Source organism: Nannobrachium achirus (genome assembly GCF_963921795.1).
Source record: "Nannobrachium achirus genome assembly, chromosome: 7".
NCBI lineage: Eukaryota > Metazoa > Chordata > Actinopteri > Myctophiformes > Myctophidae > Nannobrachium > Nannobrachium achirus.
Genome location: NC_137816.1, coordinates 13,138,004 through 13,159,997, shown reverse-complemented (window position 1 = coordinate 13,159,997; position 21,994 = coordinate 13,138,004). Strand labels below are relative to the sequence as shown.

The 21,994-nt window shown below is 41.3% G+C and overlaps 1 protein-coding gene across 1 annotated transcript in view; it reads left to right on the top strand.

Annotated features, from left to right (window-relative positions):
- Nucleotides 1-1,569: 1,569 nt before the first annotated feature.
- The window catches only part of serinc4 (serine incorporator 4), a gene marked incomplete at both ends in the record, with an annotated part of 35,609 nt that continues 15,184 nt past the window's right edge, over nt 1,570-21,994 (top strand). The window contains 5 exons of the mRNA XM_080730059.1: nt 1,570-1,638; nt 10,280-10,447; nt 12,346-12,524; nt 16,435-16,514; nt 20,801-20,894. Coding sequence (XP_080586185.1) covers nt 1,570-1,638; nt 10,280-10,447; nt 12,346-12,524; nt 16,435-16,514; nt 20,801-20,894 — 590 coding nt within the window. The remainder of the gene's footprint in view (nt 1,639-10,279; nt 10,448-12,345; nt 12,525-16,434; nt 16,515-20,800; nt 20,895-21,994) is intronic.

The window sequence follows — 21,994 nt, the reverse complement described above, 5'->3', positions numbered from 1 at the left end:
AGAAAGATTGCACAGAGTAGAGTCCCTGTCAACAATAGATGTGGCATTTCCACCACAGATATGACTGATTTCTAAATTTTTCAAATTTGACCGTGAACTTGACTTTGACCCTTTGGACCAAACGTAGTGATCATTCCCACCAAGTTTCTGTACCTCCATCCAACTCTGTTGACGAATAGTTCAATCTTTCTGTATAGGTCTTAGCAGTTTATTTGGAGCGACTTACAACAAATTAATAGGAAGTAATTGTCTTGCTCAAGGAGACTTGTAAAGCTAGCTATAATAGTGGGTATAAAACATTCAACTTTTCAGCTAACGGTCTAACCATTATGTCACCCTACCACATTTTGGAGTCACAGCCTTCTGTGGCGAATGACTGGCACCCAGTGCAGGGCCAGTTGAGAACTGTAATTGCAGTCCTTTGCAGGCTGAATCTAGGAATGAAGGTCACCCTGACTGAGATGAAGATTGAACTATGTCAGGATTATCCAGGCACATTGCCCAGCATACTAACCCATATCTAATCTGCCACTTCATACTCCCAGCCTCAGACATGGCTGATCCCCAGACACAGATGACAGCCATAAGTCTATTTGAAAATAATTTATTCATCTGAAAAAAGAAGAAAATAAACATTGTGTATACATCCATTTTTGGTTGCATGTTTTCCTGGGATTCTTTTAACACTCGGGTGCTTCTACCCTATTAGTGCAGATTCCGTTACAGGCAGCCTGGATTCAGTATAGCCCACTTCTATGTTTCTGGGTCGTAGTGTAATGACACTTGGTAGGATTATCAATGTGCCCTCTTTTCAATAAACAGGAATATCACAGAGCTGGATGCCTGACACTGTATGGAAAGTGTGAGGTATCAGATGTCATCCGGACCGGGAATCATGTGGGATAATTCCTTAATATTTAAATGGGATTACTGGGAAGTATTGGCCGACCCCATTGTATTGTGGGAAATGTGGACTGGTGCTACTGGTGTGAAAACCCTGGGGGGAAGGGAGGGACAGATGGGACTCACACACAGTTCCTGTCCTCTTCCTACTTTCCTCTCCCTCCCACCTCACAGGCTCTGCCTAATCTGACCGAGTAGAGCGTTGGATGATGGGGGAGGGCATTGGGCATTCACCACCACCTCTCCCTCTCTCCTGGCAGCTCCCAAGACCAATACAGAGCCAAGCCACACAGGAAATGTGGGCAAAAAAACAACTTCATCCCTTAAAGTTTTGTTGAGAGTTACTGCAAGTTGGACCGGAGGCTGATGCTGTGAGATACCACCACTATAAGGATTCTACTAGGTGGACAGGCTTTACTGATAATCCATCTGACTGAGTGATTGGGACACACGCTAAACTATCCATTGGAGTTACTGGAACTGGGGCTGCCGTACTTTGGGCTTCCATTTGTGAATAGAAAGCCTTTTATTGTAGGAGCTATCCGCTCCTCTGTTTGGATTATGGCTTCTTTACAGGAACTTTGATAAATCTAGATTCGTCTATGCTGGATGGTTTTAGGACAAATGTAGTGGTTGGCAAGGAAAAGCATGTACAGAACCACCACAATGTCGGCCACGCAGAAGACGAGCCGGAGTGGTGCCTACAGCTACTTCCTAAACATGGTAGCCTATCAGGTGAGACCAGACCACCCTCAGCTCAGCAGGCCAATGGTTAAGACATGTTTCATATTGTTGCTGTCAGGTGGAAAGACATTTTCAAAACCATTACTTTTCAGGAAATGGTGTTCCAATGGATCCACTGTAGTTATTTAATCACAAGCTATTTTTAAAACTTTTCATTGATTGTATATTTATAAAACTCACAGACAGACTTGACCACTTACTTTCAACCTGGCGTCCTTGTTTTGTATAAAATAGGGCATTCATGTCTGAAAAACTAGAAGATATAGAGATACAACGTTTCTGCCCAACAGCGACAATATCATTATGTAGAGTGATGTTTTAAAGTATAACATAACTGTGTATTAATTCAGCATCTGAATAATGTCATATAGAGATAGAATACAGACAGAAGGTTGGGTGCAATTTGAAAAGCTTATATTTGAAATTGCTAAAATGTATTTCCAAAAGATTCAGCCCTGATAGATGTTGGTGTGTGTTGAAGTATCAATAGTGATGCATAATATTATTCACTCTTATGTTGTGTTTCAAAACATGTTTAACACTTACTTTTAGTTATGAATATGAATGAACACACAAAACCTTGGAGTATTCAGTCAATTCCCTGTAAAAAACAGTGGTTCTCAAAGTGGATTTCAGGGACTCTCTATGTTCCATTACGGTGGTCTAAATTGACCCTTACGAGTCTGTAGTCAGTGTACAAATGGAACCAAATGGACCCTGACAGGTCCATTTGGTTTCATTTATACACTGTCAAAGTTAAGGGGAGACCTTGCTACAGCTAAAGTTTGAGAATCACTGCTGTAAACTGGTCCAGACAGACGGAGCACTGAGATGCTTTTGTAGGTTGTTGTTTATATTTTTTTGAGTGTCAGTCAAATGTATGAAAACATCAGCGTTTAATTAACGTAATGTTGGTATTCTTCAAAGGCTTCGAATGTGTGTTTAGTTTCCCATTTCCCCATTATTAGTAGTTGGTGAATGGTTTAAAATGTGGAGTGGAGGCATAACAAAACGTATTTTATAGCCCTGCGTGTTACAGTACTAATAATTATGCTTGATATGTTTTAAATCAAATGCATTTAAAAGAAGGGCAGGATGTGTTATTTGTAAAAAAAAGAAGAAAAAAAAAAGAGGGGGAAAAAAAGTACAGTATATCTTCTTCTTCATTCTTCAAACCAGATTGTCCATACTGCAAGCATTCCATTGCATACCACTGTCCCAAATATCCCACCCACTGACAATTAATTTAAAGGGATATTCCACTTTCAACAGGGAGCCTCTCTCCACATACCCACCCTTTGTAACTTCAAACTCTATTTTAACCATGATAGATTCATTAAAAACACCCATTATTTTTGCTGGTGACTCATACTACCCTCCTAATACGTGAGCAGGCCGTGTTTTTTCGATAACCTTTTTCATTTATTTTTAATAATTATTTGGGAAAATGGAAAAAATGAAATACAAACAAATAATTATTAAACATAAATGAAAAAAAGTTATCGAAAAAACCCAGCCTGCTCACATATTAGGAGGGTAGTATCAGTCACCAGAAAAAATAATGGGTGTTTTTAATGAATCTATCATGGTTAAAATGAAGTTTGAATTTACATTGGGTGTGTGTGGGGAGAGGCCCTGAGCCTGGAGGGCCTGGTAACATTTACATCAAATATCTAAATATTCAATCAAGCTAATTAAAAACTGTTCAGGGTGTTCATAAAAGCCTGATTAGATGATGAAATTACCAAAAGTTTTTTTGAAAGTGAAATACCCCTTTAACCTTTTAGAATATTAACTTTTTCAATCTGGACTTTCAAACACTCCTCTATCTTTATGTGTTGCCAACACTGCCCTGAGTTAAGTAAAGCTTATAGCAGTTATAATTGTGTCTGACAGACTATTAATCCTGTATTAAGGGCATTTAAATGGGCCAGAGGACAGACAGAGCTGCTGAAGGTTCACCCTGACTGCAGAGGCTATACCGAATGAAAAGAGAAAGAGAAAAGAGTTATCTCAACATTTATAATGTTTCATTAAAAGGATCCCTGGCTAATACGACAAATATGCCTTAATACATTATAATTGTCCTCTATAACTACAATGTAAAATTAAAAACACCTTAAATATCTCATTTCTTCTAGAAATAGCTAATCTTTCACTCAATAGGGGAAATGCCTGTTGCAAGTTGATGATGTCATAAATGTCATGTGTAATTTTTATGGCATGCATGTGCAAAAAACACATTTAAAATATTGATTTGATGCTCATATTAACCATAGGAAGTAATACGTTTGTTTTTATTTGCACATGCGTGCCATTAATTCCATAGGGATAGATCACAAATTACTTTTATGACATCATCAACTTGCGACGGGCATTTCCCCTGTTGAGTGAAAGATTAGCTCTTTCTAGAAGAAAAAACATAATTAAAGGGGAAGACCACCCATTTTCAATATTGAACTATGTCATTACTATACCTTAGAGGAGTTGAAAATGGGTGGTCTTCCCCTTTAAGGTGTTTTTAATTTTACATTGTAGTTATAGAGGACAATTATAATGTATTAAGGCATATTTGTCGTATTAGTCAGGGATCACTTTAAGCCCTTTATATTTAAAAAAATGTAAGCCATCCTGTGGCTGCTACAACATCCTGTTGCTATATCTTGAAAAGACGTAGTTACCTTTTTTTCACTCCGTTTCCTTTATCCACAAGTCCCAGCACTAAGGGGCACGGGTAAAGTAGTTTTTCCAAGTTAATATTGACCAGCACATTCATAGTAAAATACAACATATTATAATGCATATAGAGTGTATTCCCTGTTCACTTGGGATAAAAATTGGGATATATTCTATCATTGTGTGAGTACTAATCCGTTACAAGATACTAAATGGATTGATAGGTAACTGTTTATCAGATTTGTCTTTTTTAATTCTTAAACTTTTTACCTGGGTCTACTATTATAGTTATACGTAGGCCTATCTAAGAACAAACTCTTCATGGGGATGATAAGCCTTAACCCTTGTACATTTGACTTGGGTAACCAGAGTCCCCCAGGGCTCTATAGAGGTCCGCTCATCTTTTCAGAAAATAGCCGATCTACAAGTTAACAGCACGTTACAACTCAACACATTGTGAGCTATGACCACTTCTATCTTCACAGAATATTCGCCCCCAGAATAGGGATGCGATGGTTCATGTTGTTAATTTCTATACATCGATGAGAATATGCTAAATATTTCTTCTAAGATTATTATATGATTTTAACTGGACTTTAGCTTGAACATACTGTATGTAGAATACATTCAGCAGTCAAAGAGGTATAAAAGCCAGTCATATACACATTAATCTGTGGAAGTATCTTTATTATCAGACAAATGGTCTTTTTCTTTTGGGTCCTCAGGTTTTAATTCAGGATAAGAGATGATTGGCAACAGCTTCCATTTTTTTGAATGAGAACCAGACACATGCTTTTGGGTTCTGTGGATTAATCTGCCAAACCTCAATCGCACTCATATTCTCTCATTGCTCTCCAAACAAACAACCATCATGCCAGACTGTTAATCCCCCAGGTAGGATAACTACAGTATGAGGTAAACATTAAACACCAACAGCAGAAGGACACCTGTCTCCCTTGCTGTCAAGTGTTGTTTAGACCAGTGGTTCTCAACCTTTTCAGGCCGCGACCCCAAAATAATCATATTTGAACTGCCCCCCCCCCCCCCCCCCCCCCCCCCCCCACACACACACACACACACACACCATGACAAGCACTAAGAGTTGAGGCATTACATTTTGTGTAACACAGTTCTATTGTGAAAATAGCAGATCTACATGCTCAACGCGAGGCGGTGTGAGCATGTAGATCGGCTATTTTCACAATTTCTGCCTCTAATATTTGACGATTTGTCCACTGTTTAGTTTGTCATTTTAGAGGTATTAAAAAGTCCTTAAATTGTCACTTTAGAAATGTGCAGATACCCTCTATACACCTAAATCTTATGCTGGTTTGTTTACTGTTGAGAGACAATGTTTCACATTAAGTTAATTATCTGGGGACCCCCCAAAATATTTTGGGGACCCCCCTGGGGGTCCTTGACCCACAGGTTGAGAACCACTGGTTTAGACACAGATGAAATGGATTTAAATCAAGTTCAAGTTCGGGTCAGTCTATCATTCATCCTCATATACTGTACAGCAGCTGAAAAAATGCCTCACAGACGAAGGTGCTAACACAAAGAAATATACAAAATCATGAAACATTATACCAGACAGGAAAACATCATGTTAAACAGGGCAACTTATTTTGAGAGTACAGTGTAATACTGGGGCACAAGAAAAACAATCTATTTACACAGCTTTTATGGCATATACTGTATGTCTTGTCTTGTCTTGTCTTGTCTTGTCTTGTCTTGTCTTGTCTTGTCTTGTCTTGTCTTCTCTTCTCTTCCTACTTTATTGGATGGCATGTGACAGAGGTCCTGAGCCTCATCTTCTAAAGCAGTGGTCCTCAACCTTTTCAGGCCGCGACCCCCAAAATAATCATATTTTAACTGGGGACCCCTCCACCCTGATGTGTGCAGTGCACTAAGAATTGAGGCATTACATTTTGTATAACACGGTTCTATTGAGAATGTAGATCTGCTATTTTCCCAATTTCAGCCTCTAATGTTTGAAAATTTGGCCAATGTTTAATTTGTCATTTTAGAGGTATTAAAACATCCTTAAATTGTCACTTTAGAAATGTGCATAAACCCTCTATATTATGTTGGTTTGCTTACTGTTGAGTGAGAAAACAATGTTGCACATTAAAGCCCCTTTTCGACTGCAGCTTTAGCACCACACTAAACCACTTACCACACCACATAAAAATATCTACATTTTCCATTACATTAAAGTGCCCCTATCAGTAAGAAACAAATGTACCATTTTAACTGTGATTATAATCTATCTATAAATGCGAGAAGTCTCTGCGTGTGTGTTTGTAATCCGCGTATCTCGAGAACCGTTCGTCCCACCGGCTTCAGATTCGGCACGCGCGTTCCCCGCCGCGGCACGGAGTGCAGTGCCGGGCCTCGACCCGACCCGACGTGCGGTTTTCCCTAACCGGCGCGAAACGTTCGGAATCTCCTTATGCGGAAATCGGCGCAAAATCGGCACAAGCGCTGACTCATTGTGACATCACTGCAGTGCCGGGCGCAAGCGCTGAGTCATTGTGACATCACTGCAGGCAGATACAGGGGCCTAGCCTCGACCCGACAGACTGAGATCTCCATATATGGGCATATGGGCAGATACAGAGATCTCCATATATGGGCAATACAGGGGCCTTGCCTCGACCCTACAGATATCTCCGTATATGGGCATAAAAGGGACACAGACAGATATATCTCCGTATATGGGCATAAAAGGGACACAGACAGATATATGGGCATAAAAGGGACACAGACTGAGATCTCCATGACAGATATCTCCGTATATGGGCATAAAAGGGACACAGACTGATACAGAGAATGGGCATATGGGCAGATACAGAGATCTCCATATATGGGCATATGGGCATAAAATGGACGCAGATATATGGGCATAAAAGGGACACAGACTGAGATCTCCATATATGGGCATATGGGCAGATACAGAGATCTCCATATATGGGCATATGGGCATAAAAGATGGACACAGATAGAGTATATGTGCATAAAAGGGACACAGACAGATACAGAGATCTCCATATAATGGGGTTTGCATCCGTATATGGGCATAAAAGGGACACAGACAGATATATGGGCATAAAAGGGACACAGACTGAGATCTCCATGACAGATATCTCCGTATATGGGCATAAAAGGGACACAGACTGATACAGAGAATGGGCATATGGGCAGATACAGAGATCTCCATATATGGGCATATGGGCATAAAATGGACGCAGATATATGGGCATGGGCATAAAAGGGACACAGACTGAGATCTCCATATATGGGCATATGGGCAGATACAGAGATCTCCATATATGGGCATATGGGCATAAAAGATGGACACAGATAGAGTATATGGGCATAAAAGGGACACAGACAGATACAGAGATCTCCATATAATGGGGTTTGCATTAAAGGGTGGGGCATTCATTCCCTATTTACATCGTTCCCGAGTTGGCCAGGTCGCAAACTCCATATATGGGCATAAATGGGCACAGGCAAACAGATGGTCAAACCAGGTCCTAGAGAGATCTCCATATATGGGCAGAAAATGGACGTAGACAGACATATCTCTCCATATATGGGCATAAATGGACACACGCAAACAGATGGTCAAAACGGATCCTATGACAACAGGTATAATGGGGTTTGCATTAAAGGGCGGGGCATTCATTCCCTATTTACATTGTTCCCGAGTTGGCCAGGTCGCCGACTAGACGCTCGGCCGCCCTTCGGGCGGCCGAGCTTCTAGTACAATATAAATTTGTATTACAACTATCCTAATTATAATCTTACTATAAATGCGACAAATCTCTGTGAGCGTGTATGCGTAGATGTAATCCGCTTATCTCGAGAACTGTTTGTCCCACCGGCTTCAGATTCGGCACGCGCGTTCCCCGCCGCGGTGCGGAGTGCCGTGCCCGGCCTCGACCCGACACGACGCACGGTTTTCCCGAACTGGCGCGAAACGTTCGGAATCACCATGTGCGGAGCTGATTGTTGACATCAGGCTGTTTCAGAGGAAACCCTCGCAAGCGCTGACCTATTGTGACATCACTTCATAAAAGACTCTGACACGTACGCCACGTGAGTCAACAAAAAATGCCATGGTTACGTATTGAATGTCATCAGTATGACGTAACCGAACAACGGGTATGATGGGTATTGCCTAACAACCGGAGGGGCATCATTCCCCACGGGTGGCAAAGCAAGTAGGCTGCGTATACTGCTCAAGATAAAGACAGACAGATACAGAGATATCCATATATGGGCATAAAATGTACGCAGACAGAAATATATCTCCATATATGGGCATAAATGGACACAGGCAAACAGATAAATGGGGTTTGCGTTAAAGGGTGGGGCATTCATTCCCTATTTACATCGTTCCCAAGTAGGCCGGTCCCCGACTAGACGATTGGCCGCCAGAAGGGCAGAGATCTCATATGGGCATAAAAGGTACACAGACAGACAGATACAGAGATCTCCATATATGGGCATAAAATGGACGCAGACATACAGATATCTCCATAAATGGGCATGATATCTCCATATATGGGCATAAATGGACACAGGCAAACAGATGGTCAAAACTGGTCCTATGACAACAGTTATAATGGGGTTTGCATTAAAGGGTGGGGCATTCATTCCCTATCTACATCGTTCTAGAGTAGGTCGGCACCCGACTAGACGCTTGGCCGCCCAAAGGGCAGAGATCTCCATATATGGGCATAAAAGGGACACAGACAGACAGATACAGAGATCTCCATATATGGGCATAACATGGACGCAGACAAACAGATATCTCCATATATGGGCATAAAATACATAAATGGAAACAGGCAAACAGATGGTCAAAACAGGTCGTATGACAACAGGTATAATGGTGTTTGCATTAAAGGGTGGGGCATTCATTCCCTATTTACATCGTTCCCGAGTTGGCCAGGTCGCCGACTAGACGCTAAAGGGCGGCGAGCTTCTAGTACACTATAATGGATTATAACTGTGATTATAATACCCTATAAAGTATTAATGTATTACTATGATAATTTATAATACACTATAATAGATTATAATAGTGGTTATAACACAATAGAATCTATTATCATGTATTACAACTACATCCTGGTGGTCTAAATGAAAAATAAGTGAGTGATCAGTCATTATGAATTGTTTGGCCCTGTTTGGCCTAGCTCAGACCTACACTGGATTGAATACCTTTTAGTACCACGTTTAGTACCACTTTCACACCACTCTACCCAGGTCCTTGTAGTGGAAAACCTGGCAAGTGGGCGGTGTGGAGTGGTGTGGTGTTGGGCTATGTAAGTGGAAAAGGGGCTTTAGTTAATCATCTGGGGACCCCCACAAATTATTTGGGGACCCCCCTGGGGGTGTAGTCAGTGATGACACTGGTAGGTTTTGAGGGATGTACATGTGTGTGTGTGTGTGTGTGTGTGTGTGTGTGTGTGTGTGTGTGTGTGTGTGTGGACTAGGGAGGGTTGGGTATCGTCGGCGATACTTTTAATGGTATCGATTTACTGACGTCGATACTATCGAGTATCGGTTCACGTAAAAACGAACAATACCTTGTTTCGATACTTTTGAATGCACCCCTTGCCGGTCGCATCTGTAACAGTTGGGCTACTGAAAGTTTAATGACTGCTTTAGTAGGCTATACTCGTTACTGTGAAAATAGCCGAGAATAGCCTATAATGTTTATTATTATGATAATGATCCAACGTCTATAAAATAGCCCATAAAAAAGGCAAATAATAATTATAATAATAAATAAAAAGTATCGAAAATGGTATCGAAAAAGGTATCGTATGGAGTCCCAGGTATCGAAAAAGGTATCGTATTGATTAAAAGGTGAACAATACCCATCCCTAGTGTGGACCCTTTTGGAGCTGTATACCTCTTCTCCTCCTCTGCTCAGATATGCTGCTGCTGTGGGCCTGCTCCGTGCTCGCTGTGCTGCTCCTTCTGCCCGCCTGTGAAGTCGTCATCCAGCACGCGGGTCATGTATACCCTCTTCCACATCATGGCCTGTACCGTCTCCTGCCTCATGCTGTCCCGCAACATCAATGAGCTTCTCAGGGAACATGTGAGTCAAAGATGAGACATGAGATGATTCACTTGACAAATCAGTGACAATCGTGTAGGTATTCAATTCGATATAGAATGAATTTATCTTTGAATTGAATTAAAACAAATTCACCTGGGTGTGCAAATACCTCTAGCTCTACATCTCTCAATTTTTGACCATGGCATTTTACTTTTTTTTTAATTTGTTTTTTGGGCTTTTATGCCTTTATTGATAGGACAGTAGATTGACAGGAAATGGGGGAGAGAATGGGAGTGACACACGGCAAAGGTCGTCCGGATCGGGAATCGATCCGGCGCCGCCACCAGGCTTCTATGCCTATGTGGCAATGCCTAAGTGGTATGCGCCTGGACCAGTAGGCCAGCGGGCACCCCGACATTTCATCTTAATAACGTGCACTGACCATCATTCAAACACACACTCTTACGACCAATGTACTTCTCCTAGGCTGCCAAAGATAAACACAAGTAGATTGCACCTATAGCCTAGCTCTGTGATGGTTTGGATGAGCTGCTGGTATTTAATTAATTTAGTCCTAAAGCTTCCTCTAAGCTAGAGTCAAAGGTGCAGGACACTTCAAGAATTGGAGCCTTCATTGACAACAAACATCTGGTGTATTAGCAGAGAGATGTGCAAAGATTTCAGGATTTTCAGTACAGTTGAAACATGGAAGGTTTAACACAGGAATGTTTCTACATTCTCACAGACAGTGTAAAATGTTTAGATATGTACACACGCATACACGCACGCACGTGCGCACACGCACATACACGGCGCGCACGCTCACACACATGCCACATTAACACAATATTAAAGTCAGCCTACTATCACCTCAAATATAGGCTATAGCACAGACTTGTCCATGCATTCATCTTCAGTGATGACAGTGTCTTTACAGGTCTCCCTAAAAAAATCTATATCAGACGACTGTGGTTGATTCAGAACACTTGCTGCACGACTTTACTATTATCAATAAAGTGGAACATATCACTCAAGTTCTTAAATCTTACACTGGCTCCCTGTTTGTCAAATAACCTATTTCAAAATACTACTGTTGGTCTAGATACATCTTTGAATGGTTAGGGCCAAAATAAAATTCTGATCTTGTGCGATATCATGAACCATCCAGATCTCTCATGTCTTCTGGGAAGGTCTGCTTTCTGTCCCTAAAACCATATATTTTTTAATGCACCACATATCTGGAACAAACTCCCAGAAAACTGCAGAAATAAGCGTGGCACTCTTATTCATCTTAAAGCACAACTAAAGACCTTTCTGTTTGCTGCTGCCTTTGATTGAGTTACTTTTCTATTTTCTTTCTCTTCTGCACTGTAATTGTATCGGTTTGTTTTACTCCTTTTGTTTTATGCATCCTAATGTCATTGTATAATTGTGTTTTCTTTGCTCGATGTTCTGTGAAAAGCACATTGAATTACCTTGTTGTTGAAATGTGCTTTACAGATTAAACTGCCTTGCCTTTAGGGCTGTCACGATATGACATTTTACATGATGATTAATTGTCACTCAAATAATTGGCGATTAACGATTTAATTGTGTTTTTGTCGTTGATAATTACATTTCTGTTTGGCTTTTAGGCTTTGAAGTTGTACATGGTAGATATGACACATAACCTAAATATACAAAGAAATTACTGACATATTTGACAACTTACTACTTAAAAAATAACTTTGATAGTGGAAATAGCCGATCTACAAGCTCACAACGCGTCGCAATGTAGATCTGCTATTTCCACTATTTCGGACATTTTTCAACATTCACGATTATGATAAAATAATTGCGATAATGTCAAATAATCACGATTAGACGATTATGTAATAATTGTGACAGCCCTACTTGCCTTGCCATCAGGAGTCAGTGAATGTCTGTGCATATTTCAGGTGCCTTTCTTCAACATGGTGTGTGACCAGGCCCACGGTGGAGGCCACTGTGAGATGCTGGTGGGGTACTCGGCCGTCTACAGAGTCTGCTTTGGAACGTCCTGCTTCTACCTGATGATGGCAGTCTTCCTCATAGACGTGAAGTCCAGCCAGGACTTCAGAGCTCTCATACACAATGGGTCAGTCAGTGTACCATATTGTTGCTGTCGGGCAGAAACCTTGTGTCTCCATATTTAAACTTTTTACCTCATGGCCGAATCTTTATTTGGCTTTACTTATCAACCGTTTGTCCTACTAACTTGTGGCTGCTGTCAATTGACTTGATTAAGAGTCCTTCACCTTAATTGGTTTAACTTAGCCCCGCCCCCTCCTCTGATTGGCCCAAACTTTATTTGGCTTTACTCATCAACCGTTTGTCGTACAAACTTGTGGGTGGAACCAATGCCACTTACAGGCCTCTTTGTGTATACTGTGACCTGACGGTCGCTTATCTCCCGATTAGGGAGTCTTACTGGTGTATTTTTGTCACTTAAAGGGATAGTTCACCCACAAAACATTTTCTCTATCGTTTACTATCAAAACCTCAGCTGGCTGTCTGTCAGTCAGTCAGTCAGTCAGTCTTTCCGTCACGTCACGTCACGTCACATCACGTCACACTTTTGCCCTACTCATATCTCCGCCACCGTTGCCCCTATCCATGCCTAACTTTGCACACACACTCCTTGGATGGCACCTCACAACCTCCACTCATTTCTCACATGGCCCTCTTCTAGCGCCACCATCAGGCCAAAACACTGACCAAAAAGATTTTGGCCTAAAATCACGCAAAGCGGTACACAGTATTTCTAAAGTCATGTCATCAACATGGGTCTGTCCAATTTCCCATATTCCCTCCTAATTGGCTACGATTGCCTTCTAAAGTTTGTGAATGCGACCTAACGGTCGCTTAACTCCCGATTAGGGAGTCTTAGTGGTTTCATGGATATTTGTTTTGTTTCTGTCGCATTCCTTAAGCCAATAATTTGATGACCAGCAGTGGTTCCCTATGGAGACACAAAGTACCTGCTTTGTTCCCTATGGAGACACAAAGTACCTGCTTTGTTCCCTATGGAGATACAAAGTACCTGCTTTGTTCCCTATGGAGACACAAAGTACCTGCTTTGTTCCCTATGGAGACACAAAGTACCTGCTTTGTTCCCTTTGGACACACAAAGAGTCAAATGATTGGCTTAGGAATGCGACAAAAACTAAAAAATCTCCCTGAATTGTCTCCATGGGGTGAGTAATCGATAGTAAAAAAAAACATTTTGGGGGTGAACTATCACTTTAATGCCCTATTTTACAAGGATGTCAAGCTAAAGTAGTGAAAATAGCTGATCTCCGACCTTGTAGATCTGCTATTTTCATTATTTCGAAAGGTTTTCGGTTTTGGACATTCAAGGTTTCCACCTGACGATATCTTAAATCACTGTAATCAAGTGTGTTTCGCTGGATTCAGTTGCTTGCAGTGGTGATTTGTGTACATCAATACAGGGAGCATAAAAGAAAACCTGCGGTCCAGCAGAACCATGGTTAATATTAATTCCACACAGGGTAAATTAATGTATTGTATATATTTATTTTTTATTGAAGTGTTCAAGGTTCAAGATTTCTTTATTGTTCTTGTGTAGAGGTACACAAGATACACAAGAGTGTTCTGGTTCTGTAGACATTGTAGCAGCAATAATAATCACCAGTAAGACTCCCTAATCGGGAGATAAGCGACCGTTGGTCGCTTATCTCCTGTCACACTGCTGACATCAGTATGACATCACACGGTACACAAATGACCCTTATATAAGACCGGCATTATCTACCGACAGATTAGTAACAAGATGTCAAAATCGTTGAAGGTTGAATCTCCAGATATGGAGATAACCAACACATCACTCCATATATGGAGATAACCGACGAATCTCACTAAGTCTGACCTCACAAGCCCCATATTTGGACACGAACAACATATAACTCCATATATAGAGACATAGCTGCTGACATCAGTATGACATCACACTGCTGACATCAGTATGACATCACACCGTACACAAATGACCCTTATATAAGACCGGCATTATCTACCGACAGATTAGATGCAAGCAGGATCTCGACTCTGACACAACTCATCGGCTCATAAGCTGGTTCTCCCTCCATATATGGAGATAACCGACGAATCTCACTAAGTCTGACCTCACAAGCCCCATATTTGGACACGAACAACATATAACTCCATATATAGAGACATAGCTGCTGACATCAGTATGACATCACACTGCTGACATCAGTATGACATCACACCGTACACAAATGACCCTGACGGCACACACCAAGCAGTGTGATGTCATACTGATGCGGAGATATGAGCAGGGCAAAGGTGTGACGTGTGACGTGTGACCGACGGACGGACGGACGGACGGACGGCCGGTGGAGGTTTTGATACTAAACTGCGACCTGACGGTCGCAATAATATATGTGCATACATCAAGTGGGAAAAAAGGTGTAATCAAAGAATAGCAGTGCAAACTAAGAAAAGGAACAGTGCTTAAGTGGCAACTGCATGTTTCATGCAAAGTATACTTTATCTGATCTATTCCAATTTCCATTCCATGAAACAATTTCTGCTCTTATCCAAAGTAGGCCTATTCAATATTGGTTTAACCCCAATATAGGCCTACAGTAATAGCACCCATACCAGTGAATATCTTTTAATACCTCAATGATTTCTATTTGGGGGAAAGGGGTTTCTCTCTCTGTTCACGTGACCTGACCTGGTTGTCTATTTTAAGCTCCAGTCTATGGTGTCACACTTTCCATTCGCAGTTCATTAGAGCTCAGCCTGTGACGTGCCTGGGATTAGGCTTTGAAATACTGGCTTGCTGGTCTTCACTGGTATAAATCTGCTCATAAGAGTCTTATCAATGCAGGGTGAATGGTTCGTGTCTGGGCCAAAGGTTTATCAAGCAGTGTAGTGGTTAGTATAGGGGTCATGGAGTTGAAGTGAAGTTACTTTTTCACCTATATTTCTTTGGTTTTGGGACCGTGTCACCCATTTTCAACCTTCATATAATTGGTCCTCACTATTATGCTCTTGATAATATGGTAAAAAAAATCTACTCAAACTCTTTCTCAGAGGAGGGCTGTGCACAGTTCAGAAACCCGCCTACCATCATCCTTATGCCTCATTCACACTGAGAGATGCCAAGCTAATGGTTGGCTTGGTAATTGGTAATGTAATCTCTATGCAAACCAGCTTTTAAAATTTCCAAGCTGGAAAAAAAGCTTGGAAATGTTTAAAGCTGGTTTGCATAGAGATTACATTGAATTACCAAGCCAACCATTAGCTTGGCTTCTCTCAGTGTGAATGCAGCATTAGACAGGTTTTTCTTTTCAAACAAGATCTTTTCCCCCGTATATATATTATTTTGCTATTATAGCATGTTAACTTTCCAGGAATAGAAAGCCTGCAGTTTCTATTAGCTTGGATTCCCCATCGATGATGTCACTGGTAGGCTTTCTGAACTGTTTGCCCTCCTCTGAGACACACACAGGGTAGACAAAAATGGTACCATATTGTCATGAGCATTAGTGAGGACCAATTATATGAAGATAGGTTGAAAATGGGAGAAGTCGTCCTTTAACTATAATAACTCTCATACACGCTAAACATAGATTTACATGCAGATAGAAACACCAAACAGCTACCGGTATTTAGTGTTGACTTGAAGTCCCAATCGAGGATTGTTTTGATCATATAAATTATATTCATATAAATTATATTCATATCATATAATTTATCTATGAATACATTCTTAAAGAATTACATAACGTACCATTCTATAGAGATGTAGATACTTCACTAAATGCCTCCACCAGTCAGTTGCCATTTACGCCCGTGCCTGTCCAGATTTCAGAATTATAGCATGTATATTGAATGAAGACTTTTGTATCACCCTTTAAGTAACTGACACCCTTTAACTGTTGCTGTTTTGATTTCCGTCCTATATACATATCACATACAGTATAGCTAACATCCTTCTTTGTGTTGAAATACAGGTTCTGGTTTCTGAAGTTCATCACACTTGTTGGGATGTGCACTGCTGCCTTCTTCATCCCAACGGAGTCATTCCTGCATGGTAAGCAGCCCCACAGGGCTAGACTAGAGTGATTATTACCCCCCTTTGGTGGCGCTGGCAGTGCCAACCACATACTGTAACCACAACATACGGTAGGCTACTGGGTTCAAATATGGCTCAGGGACATGATGGGCCATTCGCACCAAGCTCTTATATAATTGTTATTATTTAACGACAGTACAACCATAGCTATAACTATATCGTTCACCATTGTATTTGTTATTTCTGCCAGGGTAAAACAATCTATAACGGAATATTACTTGTCGCTCACAACAGACTGCGCTATAATAACCACACCACTTTCTGGAAAGCGGTTAAATTGCTTCAGAAAAAAAGGAGTTCCTGGCCTAAAAGCTCTGGGTTAGTAATTCCTTAAAGGACAACTTTGTTTTTTTAACAACAAGGGTTCATATTTTAGATTGTAATTAGAGAAAAGAAAAGATAATTATTAAAAAAATTAAATGTTTTCATTTACTGCTTTCTATTGTTTTAGCGATTTTGATTTCAGTGGGTGGGGACATGCGTACAAGTGGCTAAATATGTCTTTTTAGGCACAATAAGCCGGTGATTTCTTGATTACTATTTACAGTAACACTACTGGCCCCCATAAGTCACATCTGCCCATGAAAGATTGCGGTGCATCTTCAGCTCCCTGATGTGTTGCGGGCACTGACCTCTTTGGACCCAAAACAATCCTCTGGTCTTGATCCTTTCTTTTAAAGATCTCTGTGGACATCATTGCCCAACCCATCACAGACATTTCTAATCTCTCGTTATGTACGCAGAAGTTACCTGGAAAAAAGCTTATGTCCGTCTCACCTCTAGTCAAGGCTGGTGATCTGTTAGATGTAAATAACTACAGACCTATATCCAGTCTCTCGGCTTTGGCTAAGATTCTAGAGTCCCTTAAATCAACACAAATCAAAAGTTATCTTGATTCTCATAAGATTCGAAACTTTAGGCAGTCTGGGGTTCAGATCCAACCACAGTATGTTGAAGGCCTGCCTAAAAGTCTTAGACGATGTCAGAGAAAATGCTCCCGAGAAAAAATGTGTCCACTTTGTGTCGCTTTATTTATTGATCTAATGCGTTCAATACTGTAGGTCAACACATTTAGCTTGATCTTTTTTTTTTCTTTTTTTTTCCTTAAAGATATTTTTGGGTCTCTTTCTGCCTTTATTTATAGGTGTACAGTAAGTAGGCTGACAGGAAACGGGGAGAGATGGGGGGGGGTGACACGCAGCAAAGGTCGTCTGGCTCGGGACTCGAACCTGCGACACTGAAAAGGCTGGATTACCAGCCTACGTGCCTGGACCACTACCCTGTGGCCAAGGCACCTCTTGAACCCCATTGCCCCCGCCGGCGGGGGCAAAAGGTGTTGACCTCTGAACAGCTGTCAATAAATGTCAATAAATCAATAGAGACCAAATAAAAGTACAATTTCATTGTTGATTATTGTTACAGTGGTCCTACAGTATAGTAATCAGCTGCCATTGTACTTTTCATCCATACATTACTCATATTACAGTATTATTACTACTTATTGTTACTCGTTTTTATCATTTTTCACCCTATACTTTAACATTACTAATATTACAGCACTACTCTCACTAAAACATCTGTAGAGTTTACATAGTTTGGAATATATTAATACAATTTTGCCTATCAATTGACGACACCTTGGTGAACAATTTCTCTATTCAATATTTATGTTTTCAATGAGGTCTTGAGGCTCATTCACTATTCAGAAGGCAAATTTTCCATAGGCGGAGGTCTTTTTCAATCCTCTTTTCCTAGCTAAATAATCACAGCAGGACAATTTGGTATAAAGAGAAATGTGATGTTTTACACTGCATTTGTGAATTTTCAGGGGTTAGCTGACATTTGGTGGGACAAGATTAGCCACAATCATTGTAGTTTTGTGTCCACAACTGTTCCAATTTGGGCATACATTTTAGGCGGATTTTTCCCCTGGACCCCCCTGGGGCTTAAGAGGTTGTTCTTTTTAATAACATACTGTGATAGTTTGGTTTCTGAGATTACGGTATTCATTGGGACGTACACAATGGGTCAAACTTGGTGACATTGTGCCGGATCCCATTAGTCTGGGGAAGGGAGTTCCCAGGATTCGGTTTTGGGGCCGTTACTTGTTTATTCAATCTGTACACAGGGGCGACACAAGGGGTAGGAAAGTGGGACTGAGTTACTGGGGCCCAAGGTGGAGGGGCCCTAATAACTTTATCTATTGAAAAATAGCAGATATACAAGCTCACAGCGCGGCACCGAGTGCCGCGCTGCAAGCTTGTAGATCTGCTATTTTTGAAAAGTTGTGAAAATGTGTGAAAATCTTTGAATATATGTATTTTTTTAAGCGAACATTTGTAACTCAAATTTTGCTTCTGGGGGTCCCTGGAACTAAATATTTTGAGATCGGGGTCCGTGGCCAAATAAAATACATATCATCTTGGGCAGGGGTGGGCAATAATGTTTTGCTTGGGGCCACATGAACAACAGAAAATATTGTGGAGGGCCGCGCCAAAAGGCAGTGCTCCCCGCAAGATGTGCTCCCCACAAACTAAACACTTAGCGTTACCTCTGACTTCAGTAAATAAATACTTAGCAGTACAATCTTTGTTGAAAACCCGGCATTCGGCATCGACTTTTTTAGCCACTTACTAAGGTAAGGCAGGTCGTCGTCTTGACTTGTGACCAGTCTGACCACCTGCTTGTTATTGAGACACATCCATTGATCACGCACACGTGCTGATGTACGCATTGCGTCCATATGTACGTGAATAAAAAAAAACTTCAAATAAAAGAAATGCAGCTTTAGTCCATGCATGAGGTAAAATAATAAAATGTGTTCATTTTGTAATTTACCATTAACCCTACAAGGGCCAGTCAGAGTGAACCAAAGGGCCGCATACGGCCCCCGGGCCGCACAATGCCCAGGTCTGATCTTGGGGGTCCTTGACATAGGTTTCTTGCACACATTTTCACGATTTTTCAAAAATAGCAGATCTACACTCGGTGCCGCGCTGTGAGCTTGTATATCTGCTATTTTTCAATAGTTAACATTCATGGGGGGCCCCCCATGAATGTACCCAGGGCCCAGAATTTGGTGTGACGCCCCTGTCTGTACATCAATAAGATTTGCAGTCAATCTCAGCACTACTTACTTACCACATGTACTGTAGGCTATGCGAACAATACGGTTTTGTACACCTCTACGTCGCTGACGACTGTGGGTCAAATTTAGCACTTGCTTTTGTCTCTCTGTAGTCGCATGCATCGATAAGATTCAAGTATCTCAGAATCTTTAAACATCATGTTGATTTTTTGGCTAAGATTGAAATCATGTAGTTCTCGTAAACAATTGGTTAATATCATGCTACTCTGAGATTCATCATGAACTATGCAATATATTGCAAAACAATTGTTTTAGTTCTACATTGTACTGTGTGCATGCACTGCACACAGAGGCTGTCAAAAGAAGCCTCTTCACATATTATGTGCATAGTGGGCTCTGAACAACTGGATCGCCATATACATTATGCCTATATATGGGCATATCGGGTATTCCTGTATCATAGTGACATGTCTATATATGGGCGTATCGGGTTAGTTTATGGTTATATCTGAGTCGGAGTGACGTGGCCGTGGTCCTGCCTATATATAGGCACATGGGGTTTGTTTATGGTTATGTCTGAGTGGCTGGCCGATCCCAGTTTAGAATATCCCACAGCTCCCTAGTGTCCTGTTGGTGGCTGCATCCCAGGACACAGCCCTGGGCATTGGCAACCCGGCCTGGCGGAGACTTTTCTAGTTGTGGTGTGGACTCCATCTACGTTAGAAGAGTTATAATTAGAGTCATAGTGCTCGGTGTGAACGTCTCCCCTCTTTTTGTCCCACTATCCTATCATAATGAAGCTCCTTAAAATATAAATATATTCAGTACCAAAAATGTGAATGTGAATGATGAATCACTGCAACTTCCTTTGCATCCCACTAGAGGGCGATGTATGCTCAATTATTAGATCTTTCAGTCATCCTATTTCTTATCATGATTTATTAGATCATAAGAAGTCTCAGTTTGTTTTGGAACAGTAAAGCATGTTGTGATACAAGCCCTATCAGATCTGCTATGATTTACATCTGTGTATAAAGTACGATTACATAATATCAAACAATAAGGATTGATGGTAGCTGTGTTGTTTGCAGTTTCTTTTGCATACATGTTTTATCTGATCTGTTAAGATTTACAGATGTCTCTCTCCTTCTCTCAGCATGGCATTATGTAGGTGTGGTTGGAGGATTTTCCTTCATTCTCATCCAGCTCATCCTCATCACAGCTTTCGCACATACCTGGAACAAGAACTGGTGAGTGGTGACGAGGAGGGGTTGAGGGACAGAGGGTGGATGGTACTCTAAATGGTAAATGGTGCATTTATATAGTGCCTAAGCCACTTCACAAATACATTCACCCATTCACACATTCATACACTGATGGCAGAGTAAACGATGCAAGGCACTAGGGCATTCACGAATAGTGATAGTATTCGAATTATTCGACCTCAAAGTATTCGAACAGTCGAATATTCGACAGGACTGGCCAAACTGTCAAATATTAAGTAAGCAAGAGGCGAACATTGTGAAAATAGCAGATCTACATGCTCACAACGCCTCGCGTTGCGAGGCGTTGTGAGCATGTAGATCTGCTATTTTCACAATATTTATCTGCGGAACCGAGTCACATTAAATGTAAGACCTACAATTCCAAATGCTTGTCAGGGTGGGGGTCCCCAGTTCAAATATGTTTATTTTGGGGGTCACAGCCTAAAAAGGTTTGAGAAGCCCTGGTATAGAGCATTAACAAATTCATCCACCAGGGGCATTGACAACTCAGAGAGAAAAAAAAACGAATATTCGACTTCGGTGAACAACGTCGAATAGTGACTTTGATATTCGAATATTCTAATATTTGGTGAATGCCCTAACCCATTCACACATTCATACACCGAAGGCACCAGCCTGCTCATCAGGAGCGTCTTGCTCAAGGACACTTTGACACTAACTCTGGGAGGGCCCGGGATCGTACTGGGAACCTTCCAGTTCCCAAGAGGCCACTCTACCTCCTGAGCCACTGTCGCCCGTACTGTACATGTAGGATGGGCAGGGGGAACAAATCCACACTGGAAGACACATCAAAATTAACACAAGGCAAGGAAGGCTGTGTCAGCCGTTGTAGGCTGTCATAATACTGCAGTGTACAGTTAAGATCAAGTAAATGCTGTGCAGTGGTAGGGTGTTTCATAGATGGTGCTGCATCACATCTGGAGAAGTCGTGATCTCTGTTCATTTCTGCACTTTGCTGGGGATTCATATTTTGTGCAGCAAGGCTGTAAATCATACGAACGTCCTTTCACCACGTCTTACCTGTATTTCCTTCCTTCCTTCCTTCCTTGTTCCTTCCTCCCTTC